The sequence below is a fragment of the Budorcas taxicolor genome, chromosome 9, assembly GCF_023091745.1.
Source record: "Budorcas taxicolor isolate Tak-1 chromosome 9, Takin1.1, whole genome shotgun sequence".
Classification (NCBI taxonomy): domain Eukaryota; kingdom Metazoa; phylum Chordata; class Mammalia; order Artiodactyla; family Bovidae; genus Budorcas; species Budorcas taxicolor.
The window spans coordinates 72,339,231-72,358,956 of record NC_068918.1 but is presented as its reverse complement, the minus strand read 5'-3'; the positions used below and the strand labels follow the sequence as shown (position 1 = coordinate 72,358,956).

At 40.2% G+C, this 19,726-nt stretch overlaps 1 protein-coding gene across 1 annotated transcript in view; it reads right to left on the bottom strand.

Moving 5' to 3' along the window:
• PHACTR2 (phosphatase and actin regulator 2) overlaps nucleotides 1–3,910 on the bottom strand; it is a 140,230-nt gene extending 136,320 nt beyond the window's left edge. The window contains exon 1 of the mRNA XM_052645847.1: nucleotides 3,760–3,910. Coding sequence (XP_052501807.1) covers nucleotides 3,760–3,805 — 46 coding nt within the window. The 5' untranslated portion in view covers nucleotides 3,806–3,910. The remainder of the gene's footprint in view (nucleotides 1–3,759) is intronic.
• Nucleotides 3,911–19,726: the final 15,816 nt, after the last annotated feature.

The window sequence follows — 19,726 nt, the reverse complement described above, 5'->3', positions numbered from 1 at the left end:
AAGAGAAGAGTATCACTCAAATTAACCTACAAGTTCAACACAATCCCTATCATACTACACATAAAAACTAACTTAAAATGTATCACAGACCTAAATGTATGAGCTAAAATTATAAAACTTTTCAAAGAAAACGTATGTGTAAATCTTGTTGTTGGTTAGGCTATGGTTTCCCAGCAAGGAAACCAAAAATGCAAACAACAATAAAACATATAAACTGGACATAATAAAAAATTTCAGTTGCCAATCATAGGATCAGAAAAGTGAAAAGGAAGAAAAAGTGAAAAGACAACCTTGAGAAGGGGAAAATATCTGCAAATCACATTATCTGATAAGGAATTTGTATCCAGTATACAAAGAACTCTTATAACGCAATAATAGGAAGTCAAATTGCTAATTAAAGTTAGGCAAAAGATCTGAATAGACATTTCTCCAAAGAGGATATACGAATGGCCAATAAGCACACGAAAAGATGCACAATGTCATTAGAAATCAGGGAAATGCAAATCATAATCACAATGAAATATAACTTCACCCCTATTGGATAGCCATAATCAAAATATAATAACAAATGTTGATGAGGATGCAGAGAAACTGGAACCTTCATACACTGCTGGCGGCAATGGAAAATGGTACAGCCACTCTGCAAAGCAAGTAGTTCCTTAAAACATAACATAAATGTAGAATTAACACATGACCCAGCAATTCCACTCCTAGAAATACTGCCGTTACCCAAGAGAAATGAAAATACACTCAAGAAAAACTTCTACCTGAAGATCATGGCAGTACTATTCAGAGAGACAAGAAGTAAAAATATTAATAACCCAAATGACCAACTGACAGATGGATAAATAAAATGTGGTACGTTAATACAGTGGAATATCATTAGGCAATACAAAACAAATGAAGCACTGATACAGGCTACACACGGCAGACCCTTGAAAACATCATGCTAAGTGAAAGAAGCCAGTCACAGAAGGCATGTTATGTTGTATGATCCCACTTACATATATTCTTCCTACAGAGACAGAAAGAGGATTCGTGGTTAATTAGGTCTAGGAATGGAGGGTTGAGAAGGATGGGAATAGGGACTGATGGTTGCAGAACACTGTGAAAATACTGAAAAATGGTATGCTAATTATATGTCAATAAAGCTGTTTTAAAAAATAGAAACAATGACTCTAATTGCATGTTTTCAGCAATAATTAATTATCACTGGTCTTCTTAGAGCCCAGAGAAATAGTCGCGGTCCTAAACTGAAGGGTTCAAGAGGGTCTGAAATGGACAAAGAGAAGCAAGCTAACCTGTGGCCCACAGAGCTGATTTTCACAAAAGCCCAAGTCGAGTAACAGCTGTAAACTATCCTACTCTGTGCTACTATTGACTCCTTCGACTCAGATTCTGTTAAGCATTTAACATGGGAATTATCTTCACCACTGTAATCCCTAGCAGCCACTCTAGACTAAAACACCTAGTAGATAACAGATCACATGGAACAAGGATCTTCACACCACTCGTGAAGCCACTGGCAAACAGCTAACAAGGAGTCAACAAGATACTTGGAAGAGTAGAGGGTTTGATGTTTTCAGACTCAGAGAAGAACACCAACATGAATACAAAACCTAGATATGGCAATCACAAGTTCTGTTTTTGTTGTTTTTTTCATTTTTGTTTGGAATCTGATGGCAAAACTTCAGGGAAATGGAGTGATAATAATACACTGAGAGGACCTAAGTGTGTTATCATTAGAAAATCGGACTGCTTTTAACCATCAAAAAACCAACCAAACAAAACTAAGAAACCCTCTACTCATGACGTCTGGATTGGACACTTCAATATATACAAGCTTTTAATCAACTAAACAGAGGACCTGTTATTTAATTATAACACCATTCCATGAGATATTTCTTTGAAATATCTTTTATGGTCAAGCACAATTTTTTGAGTTACTTTTTGTCTTAATAAACTGCCCAATCTTTTGACATGATTAATCAGTGTATTAGGAATTATAGCAATCTGAGTGTTTTTTGCTGTACTGGGTAAGAGTTAGGAGGGCTTACCAGGGGGCATGGTGGTAAAGAATCCACCTGCCAATGCAGGAGACACAAGAGAAATAGGTTCAATCCCTGGGTCAGGAAGATTCCTTTGAGAAGGAAATGGCAACCCACTCCAGTATTCTTGCCCTGAAAAGGCCATAGACAGAGGAGCCTGGTGGGCTACCGTCCATGGGGTAGCAGACTGTAATAGAGCTGAGCACTCACACAACCCAAGTGGTTGTGTTTTAGGATTCTACTCTGCATCTTAGCATCATTTATGTAACATTCCTTGATTTTTATAAAAGCAAAATTCGCTTTTTCAATATTAACCCTAACAATACTGTGTGGCTAAAGAACTAAATTCAGAGCAGTACTCTATACCTACTGTACCAGAGTACTCATCTAATTCTATGTTTTGCCAGTGCAGAAATTTAAATATATAACTCTTTCTTGAAAGAAGTCACACTGCTTTAAAGTAAGACAAATGAGAGTAAGTCTTAACTGCACAAAATAGTTTATACTAAGATTAAGATCCCTATGAACACTCCCCTCCAAAATGCCCCCAAACACTATCAATATGAAGTCTCTTCTGTTCCAACCTTGTCATGAACAGTAAGGGGAGGTGTGATTTCTTCTGGACTCTGATTTCTCTCCTTTGCAGAGGGGTTGGTTCTCCTGAGGTAAAATCTTATAATATATCAAGGAGTGAAGTTCTGCAATCTAAACCAACCCAAGTGGGGTGAAGCTGGAATGATAGAATCCTATCGAGTTAGAGACATCCTGGAGCTGATTAAAAACAAAAAACAAACAAACAAAAAAAACTTCATCTGCGCCCTGTCATTTCCTTTCAGCAAGATCCCTTTGATGTTTACTCAATTTGCAAAGTGCATCAAATATCTCAAGAAATAGTAAATCTTCCCTCTGAGGATTTTTTTAATTCTTGACGGAAAAAAATGTCAAAATAGTACCTTTTAAACTTGTCTCATTGTCCAAGCACAAGTATCCCCATCAAAAGGTTGTTTGTCCCTACTCTACTGGAGAAACGCCAGACATACGTACCTTCCTTCCCTTTTTTTTTAAGAAAATGAAAAAATGATACTTCAAACGGGGCAATAGACTTCAGAAACATTACACATGTTTCCATAAAACTAGATAACTGAGTTCATGAAAAGTTTCCCCTAGTTTTACAGCCTGTCTAATAAAAAGCATCATTTAAAACAATTAAGCTTTTTTCTGTTACTAAGTATTCAACATTCTGCCTGGATAAGAGAGGGCAATCAGCACTCTACTCCGAAAAAACAAACCATAAATCAGTTGACAAGCTTGAAAGAATTCAGTTCTAGTCTGCTCAGAAGCCAAGTGTAAATACAGAGAAACCTGTTGGCGCGTTTATCTTGCTCTTTAAGTTTCGCGTTTTAAAAACAAAGCAATACGCATATGGCGTTTCTCGTAAATTTCAGGCTCAGAAGTGATTCAGACCGACCCGAAAGCGAGGCATCTCCGACAGAAAATGGAGCCTGTGCCTTTAAGGTAAAATCGGCTGGATCCCAAAAGGCATTCCACTTTTCCACGACAAAGAGTTTGGGGGAGCGCTACCTCTCGGGTTTCTCGGAGGGACTCGGCCGGTGCGGGCAGAGCCCGGCTCGCCGCAGAGCCCTCGGCCGCCCCCGCTGCCCTGAGCCGGTCCCGCGCCCGCGGGAGCGCATCGCGCGCGCCCCGGACTCACCGCTGCTGGGCTGCGGGGACAGCGTGGAGACCGAGGTCTGGCCCATGTCTCGGGTCGCAGGGCCAGCTCCGGCGATCACGCGGCTCTTTCGGTCCTTGGATCATGGGTCCGCTCGCAGACAGAGTTCCAAGCGTTCATTTCCCAGTCGGTGCGGAGCTGCCCGCCGAGTCCCCTCACCTTCTCCCCCTTCACGGGTCTCCCAGTCCGGCCGGCCGCAGCCGGCGCGGCGGATCCTGCCCAGCGGATGCCTGTCATTCCTCTATGCAGATTAGCTGGGGTCAAGGGTCACGGGGGAGGAGAGAGGGGGAGTGGGCGACGGGGGCGGTGGAATGAGGGGGGCGAGGAAGTGGGCAGGGGAGAGGCTCGGGCTGGTCCGGCCGTGCCTGCGGGGTCTGTGAGCCCCGCAACCCCCCCCACCCCCCAATAGCAGAGAGTTCGGGCGACTCCCCATTAAACTTAAAAGGTTCACTGGCAAATGATCCTTTGGGGCTGGAAGAAAAGGAATTAGAGTACTTAGTCACGGTACTTAATTTAAGAATATTTGTTTCTAGAAAGTTAGTTCCTTCCTCTCATTGCTGTTATGTGTGCGGTTTTTTTTTTTCTCGTTTTTAAAATCTTCCTTTTAACAAATAGAATTTTGCAGTATTAGTGGCCTCAATCAGGTTGAACAGTGAATCTGAATGATGGGTCTATGTGTCAGATCAACAAAGGATGCACTTTGCTCTCTACCATCTACACTCTGCGATGCTCACCTCTCCTATATTCAAAAGAATCACTGTGAGACTATGAAACTGTATTTAAAATGTCCTAAAGGTGAAGACCACAGTAATTTATTTTAGAAGCTAAAATTCCATAAAAGTTAAACAATCCTGCTGTAATTAAATGTTAACCTCTAACTTCTTAAAAATATGAATAAAAGTAAATACTCTTGGTATTTAAGATTGATGAGAACTCTAGATGCCATGTCTATCTCCATGTATAGATCGGTAGGTAGAGATAGATATGGCATTGGGGTGGTGGTTACAGAAATGTGATTCACTTTATGGAAATTCGTTGAACCATATATTATGATTTGTACACTTTTATGAACCTATATATTTCATTAAAAAGTTTTTGAAGTGATTTTTTTTTTGAGAGGGCTGGGCTACGAGGCTTATGGGATTTTAACTCCTCTACTACAGAGAAAATCTTGGACCCTGGCAGTTAACCGTGCCAAGCCCTAACCACTGGACCAGGAAGGGATTCCAAAAAAAAGCATATATTTTAATTTTTAACTGATTTTTATTGAAGTATAGTTGATTTACAATGTTGTGTGAGTTTCTGCTGTACAGCAAAGTGAATCAGTTATACACACACACATACTCACTCTTTTCCCATATAGGTCGTTATAGAGTATTGAGTACAGGTCCCTGTGCTACACAGTAGGTCCCCATTAGTTATCTCTTTTATATACAATAGTGTGTATATGTCAATCCCAATCTCCCAATTTATGCCTCCCCTTCCCTTAAACATGTATTTTATTAAAAAATATATTTAGGTCACTTGCCATAGCTTTCACATTTTAGGTTATCCCAGGCAGTTGACTCAGAGAAGGTGATGGCACCCCACTCCAGTACTCTTGGCTGGAAAATCCCATGGACGGAGGAGCCTGGGAGGCTGCAGTCCATGGGGTCGCTAGAAGTTGGACACGACTAAGTGACTTCACTTTCACTTTTCACTTCCATGCACTGGAGAAGGAAATGGCAACCCACTCCAGTGTTCTTGCCTGGAGAATCCCAGAAACAGGGGAGCCTGATGGGCTGCCATCTATGGGGTCGCACAGAGTCGGACACGACTGAAGCGACTTAACAGCAGCAGCAGCAGCAGCAGGCAGTCGACTGTGAACTACTAAAAATCTATATAGTATATAATTATTACAGAAATGCAAATCAAATGAGATATCACCTCACACAGGTCAGATTGGCCATCACTTAAAAATTTACAAACAATAAGTGCTGGAGAGGGTATGGAGAAAAGAGAACTGTCCTACACTGTTGATGGGGGAATGTAAATTGGTATTGTCATTATGGAGAACAATATGGAGGTTCCTTAAAAAACTAAAAATAGAGCTACCATATGATCCTGCAATCCACTCCCGGGCATATATCCAGAGAAAACCATAATTTGAAATGATCCATGCACCCTAATATTCACTGCAGCACTATTTACAGTAGCCAAGACATGGAAGTTATCTCAATGTCCATTAAGAGAGAAATGCATAAAGAAGAAGTGGCAGATATATACAATAGAATATTGCTCAGCCATAATAAATAGCAAAATAATGCCATTTGCAGCAACATGGATGAGTTAAGAGACTGTCATACTGAGTGAAGTAAGTCAGAGAAAGACAAATATCACATGATATCGATTATATGTGGAATCAAAAAAAATTATTGCTGGGAGGAGGGGAGAGGGAGTGGGAAAGAGAAAGGTAAATTGGGATATTGGGACTGACATATATACACTACCATATATAAAATAGATAACTAAGAAGAACCTACTGTATAGCACAATTAATATTCTGTAATGACCTATATGGGAAAATAATCTTTAAAAGAGAGGATATATGGATGTGTATAACTGATTCACTTTGCTGTTCAGCAGAAACTAACACAACTTTGTAAATCAACTATATGCCAATAAAACTTTTTTCAAAATAAATCTGTATAGTATATCTATTTTATAAAATAATAAACTATTAATGCTTTACACATGCAAATTTTTTCCTAAAGTTTGTATTATTAAGATCACATAGAGCCTAGATTTGTTTTTTGAAAGATGTTTGCTTCTCTGTCTCATCATTTAAATACATTGCCCTATTTTTTTCATACCCAAATAGCCCACCCTCTATTGTGGGGAAAACTCTTTCCCTAGAATAGTATGATCAATTATCTACTTCCTTTTTCCTAATTCACTCTAAAGAAACTCTGATATTTCTTTTGAATGGCTACAAAGACATTTTCAAATTATTTAAAATGTTGGCATTTATGTAATCACATGTACACATAAAACAATTACACAGAGTCTTCAGGTCTCTGGGGTCTAATGTGGTTCACACATGACCCTGCCAGGGACTCAGATGAGACCAGGCTTGGAGCACTGGGCTTTGAAAAACATCCTCCTAAGAACCTGAGAGAAGTTGAGTGACAAGGAAAGGGTCACTTCAGGGGTTTGGCTTAACCCCACTGCTCAGATCTCCACTTTGAGTTCCTTTCCCATCTTCACAGAAGGGGACCCATTTTCAGACTGTATCCCCACTGCATACAAACCCAGTCCCTAACATCTCGATGCAGCAAACGCATCCAAGAATCACTGGACCAGGTCTTTATAAACATATTTATATCAGAGAAAAAAAGGCACTTTGGGAGCAATACAGTTCACTCGCCTACACATTCATCATTCTAGACAAAGTAAAAAATGGTTAGTTTCTCAAGTGAGTTAACTGAGTGAAGTTGGCACAATAACAAAACTGTTCCCTAGTCCTTCCAGGGGCTTCCTTGGTGGCTCAGAAGGTAAAGAATCTGCCTACAATGCAGGAGACTCAGGTCCGATCCCTGGATTGGAAAGATCCCCCAGAGAAGGGAATGCAACCCACTCCAGTATTCTTGCCTGGAGAATCCCATGGACAGAGGAGCCTGGCGGGCTACAGTCCATGGGGTCACAAAGAGTCGGACACAACTGAGCGATTAACATAAACACAGCCCTTACAGAGGCACTGAAGGAGGCACATCTCTAGATGAGGCCCGGTGCCAGGCCAGCTGGACCTTGGCAGAGCTCAAAGCCTGATGCCCAGGAAGCCTGACATCTTTCCTAAGCAAAAACACCTAGCCTAGAGGTGCTGTCTTCTCCCCAAACCCCGAGGTCAGGTGAGGGGGGCTGCAGTGGTAGCCAGGCTGGGAGCAGAGCCAGGAGAGGCAGGGTGGGAATGCTTCAGTCGGGTCACCAAAGCCGTAGAGACCTCAATCCATCCGAGCTGCCACTGCGGAGCTGGTGGATCAGTGCCATAAAGAAACCCTGATTTTTTTTTTTTTTCCCAATGAATTTGAGGATTAACCAAACTGTGAGTTCTAATTAGGACAATGAAATTAATCCCAACTAAATTTCCTTATAAAGTGGAAAACTGGTGTGCTTTGGGAACACATTCTACCTAGAGGGTTCGGCAGTGAGAGAAAACAATTACAACGGCTCTTCTGTTTCTTCCCTTAAATCGCCTTAAAACAACAACCATAAAAAGGCAGATTGTGTGTTCTCTCAATCTAGGTTGAGAAAAGGAAGCTTCTCACTCCTCTTCCTATCGATAGAGCCTGAGGGGAGGTCACTGATCAGAAGCAATATACAGTAAATTTTGCATATTAGAATATGTTGTTGTTCAGTCACTAACTACTGTCAGGTTCTTGGTGACACCATGGACTGCAGCACGCCAGGCTCCCCTGTCCTTCACTATCTCAGATTCACGTCCATCGAGTTGGTGATGCTATCTAACCATTTCATCCTCTCACCCCCTTCTCCTTCGCCTTCAATCTCTCCCAGCATCAGGGTCTTTTCCGATGAGTTGGCTCTATCTGTTTGGTACATTTACATTATATGTAAATATAACGATTTTCTTTGAAATTGACAAAAGCTAAACTTTGAGGTACAATGTTATTTTTGCTGTCATTACTCCTCCTTGAGAAACAATAATGTGTTTCCTCTTATTTCTTCTCCAAATTTGTATTTCAAACATCAAAGGGGTACACTATAGCTCTGGTCTTTCAGGATTTGCTAAATCCATCTATATTTACTTTATTCAAAACCTTTCATGATTTGCTAGTTAATATAATCTTAGCCTCATCTGGGATTCTTATAATCCCTCGATCGGGTTACACACTTTCCTCTGAAATTTTTCCAGTTCCATTACATTATCCTTGAAGCATGTCAACCAAAACTGCAGGAAGTGTGCATTAAGATCTCTTTATAAGGGTGGGACAGTTTATTCTGTTTCCAGTGCTTCCGATGAGGCATGGTGTTTTAACATCCTTTTTATCACAACTAACAAATTATATTAGTGAACACAGAAGTCTACAGAAATCCCCAAATTTCATTTATAGGTCAAAATATACAGGTTAGAATCTATCATCTAACAAGCTTATGTTAAGATAATCTTCCCCCAATTGCCTTTTTCTTGTTTTATTACAGCTCATCTGCTATTATTGAGCCAACTCACAATTTTACTAAGAGCTCTGGGTGTTATTTCCTTGAATTTATAGTTTAACTGTGCAAATGTTTGTCATCTGAAAAGAAAAAAAAAAATAAGGACAGTTCTCTGTGTGTTACCTCTTTCCAGAGAATTTATAAAAGTGCTAAAGAAATTAGTGCCAACATCTAACTCAGAGGAAACTATCTGTTCATAAATCTTCAGCATTTATCCCATTGGTCCTGCTCTTCGGTCTATATTTCTAAACCAGTTTCTTATCCAGTGATATCCTGGCAAATGCTCAACAATTGGTTTGCTATTTTTCTATGATATAAATATTCCTGTGATGACCAATTCAATGAATGGTCAACTGGCTTACAAGATTATATCACCTGGTTTGCCAAATTTCTGGAAATATAACAACTGGCCTACATAAGCTGTCTTCAGCATAGCACCATTTCATCTTTCATAGCATGCGGTCATCAAATTATATCATGACTGACTGTGTGGAACAGTGTATGTTAAACCTTCCTAAAAATATAGATTGACAGCATCTAACTGATTTTTTCCACAATACAGTCTAAATATTTTTCAACCCCTGAAAGATCTTCTGTGATTTTTTTTTTCTTTACTTTCGGAAAGAAATTAAATTGGGTGGATTAGAGAGAATTTTCTCCCTGAAACTTGTTTGCCTTTTGACAGAGGTTGCTCTTCTTGAGGTTTTCAAGCATTCTCCCCTATAACTGGCTTGTTAGATTTCACTGGCTTGTCCAATGTAGGGGTTATTAAGTTCATCCATCTGGGGTACCCAAGTGACACTTGGACTTTTCATGGGTGGAAGACACTCATTACATTAGATGAAAGTTAAAAGCAGACATAAGCTTAAACTTCAGCCATCTATTTCTGGAAAAGTCCTTTCCTACTAGGTTAAAGTCCAAATTGTAGACATACAATTTGGTGGCCAGAGAGACAGTTTACAATAAGTATAGTCATTATTACCATCCCTGGTGGCTCAGAGGGTAAAGCGTCTGCCTGCAATGCGGGGGACCTGGATTTGATCCCTAGGTCGGGAAGATCCCCTGGAGAAGGATATGGTAACCCACTCCAGTACTCTTGCCTGGAAAATTTCATGGACAGAGGAGCCTGATTGGCTAAAGTCCATGGGGTTGCAAAGAGTCGGATACGACTGAGCGACTTCACTTTCACTTTAACTGTAACTTAGGTCACTGACAGGCTTTTCTAGTGGCCAAATCTAGCTTGGAGCAGGAGAAAGAGTGAGATCTACCCTCAAAGCACACATGCCATGAGAACTCATCCTGGGTGTCTTCTCTCCCAGATGATGTCTGCTAGGACCCCATTTTGACATACAGGCAGGTGGGCAGGGGCACAGGGCTGGGGAAAGGGTTAGGCAGAGCTCGGAAGATGAGACAGTTGATCAGAGCAGTGGTGCTTCAGGAAGAATAGTGGTTGGTGGTGGCCTTGTATAAGTAGGTGAAGCTCTCTTAACTGGTTACACTTATTCCTGGACTTGGAGAAGGAAGTGGCAACCCACTCCAGTGTTCTTGCCTGGAGAATCCCATGGACAGAGGAGCCTGGTGGGCCACAGTCCACAGGGGTCACAAAGAGTCGGACACGACTGAGCACATCTCAACATTCCTGAACTTGGCCATGAAGATCTAGTGAATAACCGACATTTGCCTGAGTAATGGGAATTACAGACACAGAAAACCTTCTCCTAGTGGGAAGAAAATGAAATTTAGTAATTAAAACTTAGTAAGGTGGTGCAGTGTTAAAGAATCCGCCTGCCAGTGCTGGAGATGTCAGAGACGCGGGTTGGATCCCTGGGCTGGGAAGATCCCCTGGAGGAGGAAATGGCAATGCACTCCAGTATTTTTGCCTGGAGAATCCCATGGACAGAGGAGCCTGGCGGGCCATAGTCCATGAGGTCGCAATGAGTTGAACATGACTGAGCATGTAATGTAGTTTATTTTCTAGATACAATGATCAGAAGAAACAACAGACACTCACAGATCATCTGAAAGTATCAGTTTCTTCTACCTGCCATTATCAGATTTATTAAAGAACAGAAAACTGTCTTTTCTCCCTTTCTCTGATGGAGGTTCTAAAGGGCAAAATTTTAAGTTAGAAGGCTATTTTTAACACAAGAGGTTCTAATAATCCTGTAAAAAAAAGCATATAACTCAGAAACTAAACAGTGGCATGCAAAAGTTTTTAAGCATTAAGGTAGGTTTTTATTAGAATATCTTCCAGTTTTAAAAAACTTTGTGTTACTCCAAAACTTGGCTACATTTTGTAAAAGTCAGCTTACTTAGAAACATATAACTGCTAAGAAGCAAATAGAAAGTTATAATTTCAGTTGAAATTCTGTATATGCAACCTTTTTAAAAAATGTTACCCTATAGTAAATGTCACCAAATGCTTCCTATAACTTTTGTTTGGACAGTTCTGAGAGATTTTAGTTTTAACAGGGTAATAATATACACAGACAAAGGAGAACTCTGGCTAAGAAAAGAATGACAACTTTAGACCTTCTAGTTATATTCAGCATCAATAGGAGAGAAAACCACATTCCAGAAGTATTAGAACAGGAAACAAACCTGTAAGACAGGCTTTTCTTTCCTATTGTTCTCATATTTTTATATGATTTATTTCCTGAGTTTTTCTTCTACTGCTTGTTCAGGCTAAAAGGATTAACAAAATACCTACTCTGTTTTGCCCTGAGTGAGTCTCTGCAGAGGGCGTGGTGTGTCACATGTGTGCTTACTTAGTGATTGAGCTGGATGGTTGGAAGATTTACTCTGGAAAATAAATACCTCGAGGGGTGGTGCTGGAATTTCCTTTTCCAGAAACTTTCCCTCATCCCCGGAGAAAGAGTGTAGTTTGCTACACTTCGTTTTACAAGAAAAACAAAATACTTACCCACAGCATTTAAAACTCTGACAACTGTATAAAATTAATAATCTTTAAGTTACTAACCAAAATCTAGAGAGAACATTTCCTCAAGACATCTTTAATAATTACTGCCCAATTTAAAGAAAGTAATTGTTTAAAATAAGTTCCAAATCATTGTTTTATTAACTATCATATCCATCCTTAGAACCTAAAAAAGTGTGTGGCACATAGAGGGCACTCAATACACACATGGTAAATCAAAGAATAAGCATTTATGTGATTTCTTCAATTATAGCAGCTTGAAGCATGGATGAAAAAATACAGCTAGGAATAAGTGTATGATTTTGGTAATATTATATGGACTGTATAGCAAGACAATATCAATTTCTGTCACTGGTAAATTTCCTTTTATATGCCATTCTACTCGTAATCATCTAGTCCTTTAGCTAGAATTATCTCAGGATCTCCCATGGGTCTCACACCTCTAGGGCATAGGACATGAGGATAAGTGAGGGACAGACCATACCCTGGAGTTCAAGGTAGACCATACCTGTTCAAGATCAGACAGTACCTGGAGTTTATATATATATATATAAAATATATTATATGTATATTATATATATTTTATATATATATATATATATATATATATATATATGGTAGAGGGTGGGTGTTGGGTCTTACAAGTAAATGACTGTAACAGTGAGTACTGTGATAGAGGTGTGTTCCACCAAGAGTAAAGGATGTACACTGCATGGTTACAGGCAAGGCTCTGAACTTTATGAACTGCTAAATCCACATCTTCCCAATACAGAGTCAGCAACTTATTCTGAAGATGAGCTAAAGATTGTCAAGTGCTTCCTAATTAAATTCTGATCATATGCAGTTAATATGAATTGTAATTTTTTTATTGCTTATAGCTTTTGAGGAATAATTTACATACTCTAAATCCTACTATTTCAAGTAAACAATGAGTTTTAGTTAATATATAGTGCAATCGGAGAAGGCAATGGTAACCCACTCCACTATTCTTGCCTGGAAAATCCCATGGATGGAGGAGCCTGGTAGGCTGCAGTCCATGGGGTCGTGAAGAGTCGGACATGACTGAGTGACTTCACTTTCACTTTTGACTTTCATGCATTGGAGAAGGAAATGGCAACCCACTCCAGTGTTCTTGCCCGGAGAATCCCAGGGACGGGGGAGCCTGGTGGGCTGCCGTCTATGAGGTCGCACAGAGTCGGACACGACTGAAGTGACTTAGCAGTAGCAGCAGCATAGTACAATCACTACCATAGTCAGATTTAAGAAAATTTTGAGAACCCTAAAAGAGTTCCATCACCTCTTGGAGTTAATCCCAGTCCCACCCCCTGGCATCAGGCAACTACTGACAGGCTTTTCATCTTGATAGTTTAGACTTCTGAAAATTTCATATAAATGGAATAACAGCATATGACATTTTCTATATCTAGTTTTTTTTTCACATAATGTTTTGATATTCTTCCATGTTGTATTTTATATCAGTATTTTGTTCTGAGTCAAGATCCATTGTATGGCTATATCAAAGTTTTGATTATCTATTTACCAGTTAATGAGCATTTGGGTTATAACTATATTTCACTGTATTTCTATTCTATAAAAATACAGAAGATAAATAAATAAATATATATATATATCATATCATATATATATATACATATATCAGTTGGGCTTCCCAGTTGGTGCTAGTGGTAAAGAACCCATCTGCCCATGCAGGAGACACAAGAGACGTGGGTTCGATCCCTGGGTCAGGAGGATCCCCTGGAGGAGAGCATGGTAACCCACTCCAGTAATTTTGCCTGGAGAATTCCATGGACAAAGGATCCTCACGGGCTACAGTCCATAGGATAACAAAGAGTTGGACATGACTGAAGCAACTTAGCATGCATGCACATATATATCAGTCATCTAACAAATATTTATTATGCATCTTCTTTGTACCAGGTTCTGTTCTAGGTATTTGAGATATAGAATTAAAACAAAAAGTGTAAATGTATGCACTCAGAGAACTTACATTTTTATGAAAGAACAGAAAATAAGGAATGAACATAATCCATAAAATTTATAGCAATTTAGAAAATGAAAAGTGCTATGAAATAGACAGGGAAGGGTAAGAGAGATGGATTTGTATGTCATAGTTAAAGTAGTCCTCACTGAAAAGGCAATCATTGAACACAGACCCAAAAGACATGATGGAGTTAGCCACATGGTTATCTGGAAAAAGCACATCCTAAGCAAAAAAGACCACTTCATATAAAGATGAGAGCATGCTGCGAGAAACACTAAGGGGCCAGTGTGACTGGAGGACAGTAAGTTAAGGGGAGATGGGAAGGGGATTATAAGCCATGTAAGACCTTGTAACTGACCATAAAGACGTTGATTTTTACTATAAGTGAGATGGGGAAGCAATGACAGTTTTGAGCAAAGGAATGGCATAATCTATCTTATATTTTAAAATCACTGTTGCTTCTGAGCAGAGGATAGAAGAAACGAGGTGGGAAGCAGAGAGACAAGGAGAAACTACAAGAATACACAAGGCAAGATATAACAGGGGCTTAGACCCGGTTGGCAGCAGTGGGAAAAGTGAAATGTACCTGGATTCTGGATGCATTTTTAAGGTAGAGCCAAATTTCTTCATAGAGTGAATGTGGAGTATGGGAGAAAAGAGATGAAGCAAGGAGGACTTCAAAGTTTTGTCTGAGCACTCGGAAGGACTGAGTTGTTCTTAATTAAGTCTGAGACAAGAGTGAGTGAGGTGGGTTTGGCATTAAAGAATTAGAAGCTCAAATTTGAAATGTTCAATTAGATATCCAAGTACAGAATGAAAATAATCCTAGATGTCACCAAGGGAAAAAATCAACCTATACTTAGATATATCGTAGGACACTGAGTATTAAGAATAAAGAGAAAGTAGTGGGTAGAGAAGTCAGATGCCACTACAAGGAATCAAAATAAAACCAAGATGACAGTAGAATCATATAATCTTGGTGCTATAGGGACACAACTTAGAATTCCATACCCAGATAAATAATTATTCGTCAAATCAAAAACTCACTCACTGAAAGTGGTTAATTGCTAAAGGAACGTCTATAAACAATTCGTCAGAAAGAAAGAAAGAGTTCAGAGTAAGGGTGGGATACAGGGCTTCCATTGTACCTCAGCTGGTAGAGAATCTGTCTGCAATGCAGGAGACCCCGGTTTGATCCCTGGGTCAGGAAGATACCCTGGAGAAGGGCTAGGATACTCACTCCCATATTCTTGGGTTTCCCTGGCAGCTCAGCTGGTAAAGAATCCACCTGCAATGCGGGAGACCTGGGTTCGATCCTGGTGTTGGGAAGATATGCTGGAGAAGGAAATGTCAACCCACTCCACTATTCTGGTCTGGAGAATTCCATGGACTGTACAGTCAATGGGTTCTCAAAGAGGTGGACAAAAAACAACAGTGAGCATCAGTTCAGTTCAGTTCAGTTCAGTCGCTCAGTCATGTCCGACTCTTTGCGACCCAGTGAATCGAAGCACGCCAGGCTTCCCTGTCCATCACCATCTCCCGGAGTTCACTCAGACTCGCGTTCATCGAGTCAGTGATGCCATCCAGCCATCTCATCCTCTGTCGTCCCCTTCTCCTCCTGCCCCCAATCCCTCCCAGCATCAGAGTCTTTTCCAATGAGTCAACTCTTCGCATGAGGTGGCCAAAGTACTGGAGTTCAGCTTTAGCATCATTCCTTCCAAAGAACACCCAGGACTGATCTCCTTTAGAATGGACTGGTTGGATCTCCTTGCAGTCCAAGGGACTCTCAAGAGTCTTCTCCAACACCACAGTTCAAAAGCATCAATTCTTCGGAAAAAAAAAACAAAACAAAAGCATCAATTCTTCGGCGCTCAGCCTTCTTCACAGTCCAACTCTCACATCCATACATGACCACAGGAAAAACCATAGCCTTGACTAGACGGACCTTAGTCAGCAAAGTAGTGTCTCTGCTTTTGAATATACTATCTAGGTTGGTCATAAACTTTTCTTCCAAGAAGTAAGTGTCTTTTAATTTCATGGCTGCAATCACCACCTGCAGTGATTTTGGAGTCCAAAAAAATAAAGTCTGACACTGTTTCCACTGTTTACCCATCTATTTCCAATGAAGTGATGGGACCGGATGCCATGATCTTCGTTTTCTGAATGTTGAGCTTTAAGCCAACTTTTTCACTCTCCTCTTTCACTTTCATCAAGAGGCTTTTTAGTTCCTCTTCACTTTCTGCCATAAGGGTGGTGTCATCTGCATATCTGAGGTTATTGAGATTTCTCCCGGCAATCTTGATTCCAGCTTGTGTTTCTTCCAGTCCAGCGTTTCTCATGATGTATTCTGCATATAAGTTAAATAAGCAGGGTGACAATATACAGCCTTGACATACTCCTTTTCCTATTTGGAACCAGTCTGTTGTTCCATGTCCAGTTCTAACTGTTGCTTCCTGGCCTGATTACAGGTTTCTCAAGAGGCAGGTTAGGTGGTCTGGTATTCCCATCTTTCAGAATTTTCCACAGTTTATTGTGTTACACACAGTCAAAGGCTTTGGCATAGTCAATAAAGCAGAAATAGATGTTTTTCTGGAACTCTCTTGCTTTTTCCATGATCCAGCGGATGTTGGCAATTTGATCTCTGGTTCCTCTGCCTTTTCTAAAACCAGCTTGAACATCAGGAAGTTCACGGTTCACGTATTGCTGAAGCCTGGCTTGGAGAATTTTGAGCATTACTTAATTAGCGTGTGAGATGAGTACAGTTGTGCAGTAGTTTGAGCATTCTTTGGCATTGCCTTTCTTTGGGATTGGAATGAAAACTGACCTTTTCCAGTCCTGTGGCCACTGCTGAGTTTTCCAAATTTGCTGGCATACTGAGTGCAGCACTTTCACAGCATCATCTTTTAGGATTTGAAATAGCTCAATAGGATTTCCATCACCTCCACTGGCTTTGTTCGTAGTGATGCTTCTAAGGCCCACTTGACTTCACATTCCAGGATGTCTGGCTCTAGATGAGTTATCATACCTTTGTGATTATCCGGGTCATGAAGATTTTTTTTGTACAGTTCTTCTGTGTATTCTTGCCATCTCTTCTTAATATCTTCTGCTTCTGTTAGGTCCATACCATTTCTGTCCTTGATCGAGCCCATCTTTGCATGAAATGTTCCCTTGGTATCTTTAATTTTCTTGAAGAGAGCTCTAGTCTTTCTCATTCTGTTCTTTTCCTCTATTTCTTTGCATTGATTGCTGAGGAAGGCTTTCTTATCTCTTCTTGCTATTCTTTGGAACTCTGCATTCAGATGGTTATATCTTTCCTTTTCTCCTTGCCTTTTCGCTTCTCTTTTTTTCACAGCTATTTGTAAGGCTTCCCCAGACAGCCATTTTACTTTTTTGCATTTCTTTTCCATGGGGATGGTCTTGATCCCTGTCTCCTGTACAATGTCACGAACCTCATTCCATAGTTCATCAGGCACTCTATCTATCAGATCTAGGCCCTTAAATCTCTTTCTCACTTCCACTGTATAATCATAAGGGATTTGATTTAGGTCATACCTGAATGGTCTAGCGGTTTTCCCTACTTTCTTCAATTTAAGTCTGAATTTGGTAATAAGGAGTTCATGATCTGAGCCACAGTCAGCTCCTGGTCTTATTTTTGTTGACTGTATAGAGCTTCTCCATCTTTGGCTGCTGAGAATATAATCAATCTGATTTCGGTGTTGACCATCTGGTGATGTCCCTGTGTAGAGTCTTCTCTTGTTTTGTTGGAAGAGGGTGTTTGCTATGACCAGTGCATTTTCTTGGCCAAACTCTATTAGTCTTTGCCCTGCTTCATTCCGCATTCCAAGGCCAAATTTGCCTGTTACTCCAGGTGTTTCTTGACTTCCTACTTTTGCATTCCAGTCCCCTATAATGAAAAGGACATCTTTCTTGGTGTTAGTTCTACAAGGTCTTGTAGGTCTTCATAAAACCGTTCAACTTCAGCTTCTTCAGCATTACTGGTTGGGGCATAGACTTGGATTACTGTGATATTGAATGGTTTGCCTTGGAAACGAACGGAGATCATTCTGTCATTTTTGAGACTGCATCCAAGTACTGCATTTCGGACTCTTGTTGACCATGATGGCTACTCCATTTCTTCTAAGGGATTCCTGCCTGCAGTGGTAGATATAATTGTCATCTGGGGTAAATTCACCCGTTCCAGTCCATTTTAGTTCGCTGATTCCTAGAATGTTGAGGTTCACTCTTGCCATCTCTTGTTTGACCACTTCCAATTTGCCTTCATTCATGGACCTGACATTCCAGGTTCCTATGCAATATTGCTCTTTATAGCATCGGACCTTGCTTCTCTCACCAGTCACATCCACAGCCAGGTATTGTTTTTGCTTTGGCTCCATCCTTTCAGTCTTTCTGGAGTTATTTCTCCACTGACCTCCAGTAGCATTTTTGGCACCTACTGAACTAGGGAGTACCTCTTTCAGTATCCTACCATTTTGCCTTTTCATACTATTCATGGGGTTCTCAAGGCAAGAATACTGAAGTGGTTTGCCACTGCCTTCTCCAGTGGACCACATTCTGTCAGACCTCTCCACCATGACCCGCCCGTCTTAGGTTGCCCCACGGGCATGGCTTGGTTTCATTGAGTTAGACAAGGCTGTGGTCCTAGTGTGATTAGAATGACTAGTTTTCTGTGAGTATGGTTTCAGTGTGTCTGCCCTCTGACGCCCTCTTGCAACACCTACCATCTTACTTGGGTTTCTCTTACCTTGGGCATGGGGTATCTCTTCATGGCTGCTCCAGCAAAGCACAGCCGCTGCTCCTTACCTTGGATGAGGGGTATCTCCTCCCGCCACCCTTCCTGACCTTCAACGTGAGATAACTGATAAAATTATGGTGAATTTAATAAACCATTGGTTGTGCAAAATGGAGAGGTAGTCAGTGAATTTTAACATATGTTGAGGTCCTGATTTTGATATTAGGAGGATAGACAAAATAAATACTTCTTGAGTTTATCAGAAAAATGTGCTATTTCAAATAATAAGAAAAATGTAATAATAAGTTTCCAAATCAGTAAATAAAAGGAAGGGGAATAAAAAATGTTTCACTAATCCAATAATGAAAAAAGAAAATGAGAGAAAATTTGAAAAAGAGCTGGCTAAAAGAGGTGACACAAATTAAGATGTCAAATTAAGTCCAAAACAGTAATTGCAAAAAATGTGAAAGGAATACTCATATCTAATGACAGTAAAAGATTGGAGGGAGCAGAAATATAGTACATGTCTCTATCTGCCAATTTTAGAAGATACATCCCAAACAGCAAAAGCTGAAAATAAAAGCATGAAAAATACATCCTTAAGCAAATACTTACTAAGGGAAATTTGGTATTTCAATATTAATAATAGATGAATTAAAGCTGAAGTAAAAACAATAAAAAATAATAAATGGGATTCCCATTTATTTATGTATCATCCCATTTATTATTTATTCCCGGTGGTAAAGAATCCACCTGCCAATGCAGGAGACACAGGAGATGGAAGTTCGATCCCTGAGTTGGGAAGATCCCCTGGAGGATGAAATGGCAACCCACTCCAGTATTCTTACTTGGAAAATTCCACAGGCAGAGGAGCCTGCCTGTGGGGTACAGTCCATGGGGTTGCAAACAGCTGGACATGACTGAGCATGCACATATGCATGCAAAAACAATAAATTGCATAAAAGTATTGATTATATAATAATAAAAAGTAATTTAACAAGAAATAGATGTGTAAATTATCAGCTAGTATGCCCCTAGTGTCAGAATC